The sequence below is a fragment of the Anoplophora glabripennis genome, unplaced genomic scaffold (assembly GCF_000390285.2).
Source record: "Anoplophora glabripennis isolate ALB-LARVAE unplaced genomic scaffold, Agla_2.0 scaffold1535, whole genome shotgun sequence".
Classification (NCBI taxonomy): domain Eukaryota; kingdom Metazoa; phylum Arthropoda; class Insecta; order Coleoptera; family Cerambycidae; genus Anoplophora; species Anoplophora glabripennis.
Genome location: NW_019417640.1, coordinates 42,682 through 46,489, shown reverse-complemented (window position 1 = coordinate 46,489; position 3,808 = coordinate 42,682). Strand labels below are relative to the sequence as shown.

General features: G+C 29.8%; 1 protein-coding gene across 2 annotated transcripts in view; it reads left to right on the top strand.

The window, feature by feature from the left end:
* Positions 1 to 535: 535 nt before the first annotated feature.
* LOC108915915 (transcription factor HNF-4 homolog) overlaps positions 536 to 3,808 on the top strand; it is a 25,919-nt gene continuing 22,646 nt past the window's right edge. For both annotated transcript variants that reach the window (XM_018722070.2, XM_018722069.2), the window contains exons 1-3: positions 536 to 624; positions 679 to 812; positions 3,467 to 3,622. In XM_018722070.2, coding sequence (XP_018577586.2) covers positions 612 to 624; positions 679 to 812; positions 3,467 to 3,622 — 303 coding nt within the window. In that variant the 5' untranslated portion in view covers positions 536 to 611. The remainder of the gene's footprint in view (positions 625 to 678; positions 813 to 3,466; positions 3,623 to 3,808) is intronic.

Sequence of the window (3,808 nt, the reverse complement as noted above, 5' to 3'; positions counted from 1 at the left end):
AATTTATTTTCTATTGAATTGATTCCTTGTCCTTGTTGTCCGTGTTCGATAGGTTTAGAGGAACTTTGTCTATGTGTACTATACACAATACCAATACTTGTTTTCTTATTATTTCTTTTCTACTTAATATTATTCCTTCTTTACATGAATTGGAGTGTAGTTCCTATTTTTCATTGCTTTTTGTTTTTTTTTTTTGTTATATTATTTAAATTAGCTATTTAAGAACGGCTTCTTCATTCATTGTAATTTAATATCTAATAACTTTTTTGAAGAAATAAATATTTTTGCTAATAGTAATGCTATCAACATATAGTGAAATGCTATTATAAAAAATATAATTGTTTAAAGCATTCTATAAAAATTTTCTGAGTACCATATATAATTGCAGAAAAATTCAAAAAATATACATTTTTATACAGATGTTACTTTGATTTTAGAGATGTGGTTCCGTTTTATTTATTCATTACTTTTTTAATTAAGAAGTTATGTGTAAAATATATTTTAAATATGCTTCATCTCTTTGTTATAGATTTAGTAGAAATTGTGTGGTTGATAAAGACAAAAGGAATCAGTGTAGATTTTGTCGGCTTAAAAAATGCTTTAAAGCTGGCATGAAAAAAGAAGGTTAGTTAGTATGATGTTTTGGTTCCTAATAATTATAATTTTATATTATTGCAGCCGTACAAAATGAACGAGATAGAATTAGTTGTCGAAGGCCTAGTTATGAAGAAAACAACCAAAATAATGGACTTTCAGTTGGTTCACTTTTAAATGCAGAAATGTTGTCTAGACAAGTTGGAGCCGCTTTAGAGGTTAGTATGAACGGTATTACTTAAATTGTAAGATATACTTAAATTGTAAGTAAATCTAGTATTTATGTTAAATAGTAAGCATAGAGGAGTTACCCACAGTGGCGGCGCGTGAACATTGATTGAATGTGTTCTGCTTAGGGTTGTTACATTTGTTGAATTAAATTCCGGGATATTAAGTGCGCGGAGTCTCTAAATTTTTAAAATTTTCAAGGTCACGCGTTTTCCTGGCACTTCTGAATTTCAAGGAACAATGAATTTATAAAAAAAATATATATTTTCACAGGAATGATTTTTGAAGTTGATACCTTTTTGAAATATCTATTTACGAATTACCTATTGATGGTATAAATAAATTGGAATAAATTAAATATATTTTATTAAATTATTGAATATTGTTTATAAACAAAAAAATCGTTTATGAAATTTACCAACGATTCAACGAATTTTAATTTTCCTCGGCGTGTTATGATTTTTTCTTTATCTTTATATATATATTATATTCCGGGAGTTATCAAGAGTTATATTCCGGGAGTGCAAATCCGAAATCCGGGACCATACAGCTAATTCCCGGTACAATCACAGAAAATCCCGGTCATATCTATCTGGCTAGATGTTCTTTTAATATGTCATCAAGATCTGCACTAAAATTTATGAGTCCACGAAACACATCAGGGTTGTCCGAATTTTCTGTCTCGTCGTGTCCGCGAAGTGCTAATTCGAAAGCTCCGCAAATTTTATGCAATCTATGATTTTAGATAATACATAACGATTTTTCATTACCTGTTCATTGTGTTTCCGTATATTATCCCAATATGCAGAATCTAACTGACTTCTTATGTTTATTTTACCTAAAGACTTAATGACTTAAATCTTTCACACTGTATATTGCCCATGCTTTATCCCCACCGAAAAGTAACCACGGAAAACAAAACAGTGAATTTTTTAAATCATACCCGCACACCCACTCTGCTTTTGTGTATACATTATTGTTTTTTTATAACTTTTACTTCTTTTATTTTTAGTTTATCCTCATAAGGCAGAGAACCAAATAAAGTTTTTTTTTAAAACGAAACGCTATTCATTTTAATAACTAGACGTAGACGCTTAAACGAAAATATTCACACGTGCCGCTCGCATAAATAAACCACCACATACCACGTACGAAATATTACTGCATTTACTGCAGTGCAGTGGCTGTCGCTATTGCAGCCGCAAAAGCCCCTATCTTCGTGTACTTGGTCACGTGCCTGATTAGCCAATAAAAACAAAGGACGCATCTAATTGTTCGCTGTCCACACATTTTGTATATGGTTGCATATATTAAGGAGCGTAGCTCGCGTCGCAATAAATAATAATATAAGCTCCTAGATTTATTTTAGCGCGAGTACATTTGGATTCTTTAAATATTTTGTTGATATTTAATATGATTAAATACATAAAATTTTATGTGTTCTGCAGCACCGCAGCTCTTATGGTAAAACCGCCACTAGTTACCCATATAGAGTCCAATCCTTAAGGGGATTTAGAAGATATTCATTAGTTTCAATTAGTATTAAAAAATTGTAGCAACACTACTATTTGATGAAGTAAATGGGAGAATAGTGAAGTTATTCAATAATAATGTTATATTTTTCTGATAGGTAGTTCCAAGGTAGCGTACTTATTAAACCAAATCATAATAGAAATATGTTCAAAATCAGGTGTCTAATCGAAAAAAGGCTAACTTTACAGTTATATGCTTATATCATCAGCTTATAAAAAAGTTTTTCTTTTTCATATTGTTTCAATTTGCTGCATTTTATTTTTTTTTGCTACTGTATACTAATTAAGATAATATTGTCTATTTTGAAAAAATATTCTGGACTGATATTCTTTTTAATTTTCATTGAGCGCATAATTTAATGAATTAGTTTATTTTAATTTTCTTTATGTCGCCATCATCATCATCGTCATCATCATCATCATATAATCATCATCATCTCATCGTCATCATCACCGTTATCGTCATTATCGTCTTCAGCATCATCGTCGTCGTCATCATCGTCGTCGTCGTCCTCGTCATCGTAGCCATAATCAGTCATCGTCATCATGAATCGTCATCATCACAATCATCATCATCATCATCATCATCATCATCATCATCATCATCATCACAATCATTTAAGTAGTTATATTACTAAATTGTATATATTTTATTGTTAGCTGTTTAGTTACTAATTACTAGCCGTCTATTATTTTTTTTAATATAGCTAGAGAATTATTTGATTTTTAATTATTATTTAATTGTAAATATTTTTACGTACCATAAATTGATATTTGTTACAGTTTTCAAATGAATCGTGCGTCACAAAAAAAATAGAAGTATCTCGGTTTCTAATGGGCCACATTGCATATGATCATTTAGACATGATCCATCAAAGTGAAAAAAAAGACGTCTGTGCAGATTTTAAATCATCGCACTATAAAAGAATAAAAATATGGTGGTTGCAGTTTCATTTAAAACAATATGTACCGTCGAAAAAAAATTACTGCGATGAGACTGTGAAAAATTTACACGTGCGTTCTGGATCTAACTTTAAATTAACTCTATTGAAAAACAGTACAAATTTTGATGTTTTAAGTGTCTGTCATCTCATGTTTACGTTTTATTGCAGCAAATTGGATCAACGCCAGTTAACGATTACGACTTATCAAACAGGCAACTAGCAAGTATCAACGATGTTTGTGATTCAATGAAACAACAGTTGTTAATTTTGGTAGAATGGGCAAAATATATTCCAGCATTTACAGATCTTCAACTGGATGATCAGGTATTTTATGAGTAATTTTGTAGGACAGTTAAAAACGAATAAGTAGGATACTGTCATTATAATAAGGATAATGATATTGATAATGATAATGATAATGATAATGATAATGATAATGATAATGATAATGATAATGATAATGATAATGATAATGATAATGATAATGATAATGATAATGATAATGATAAT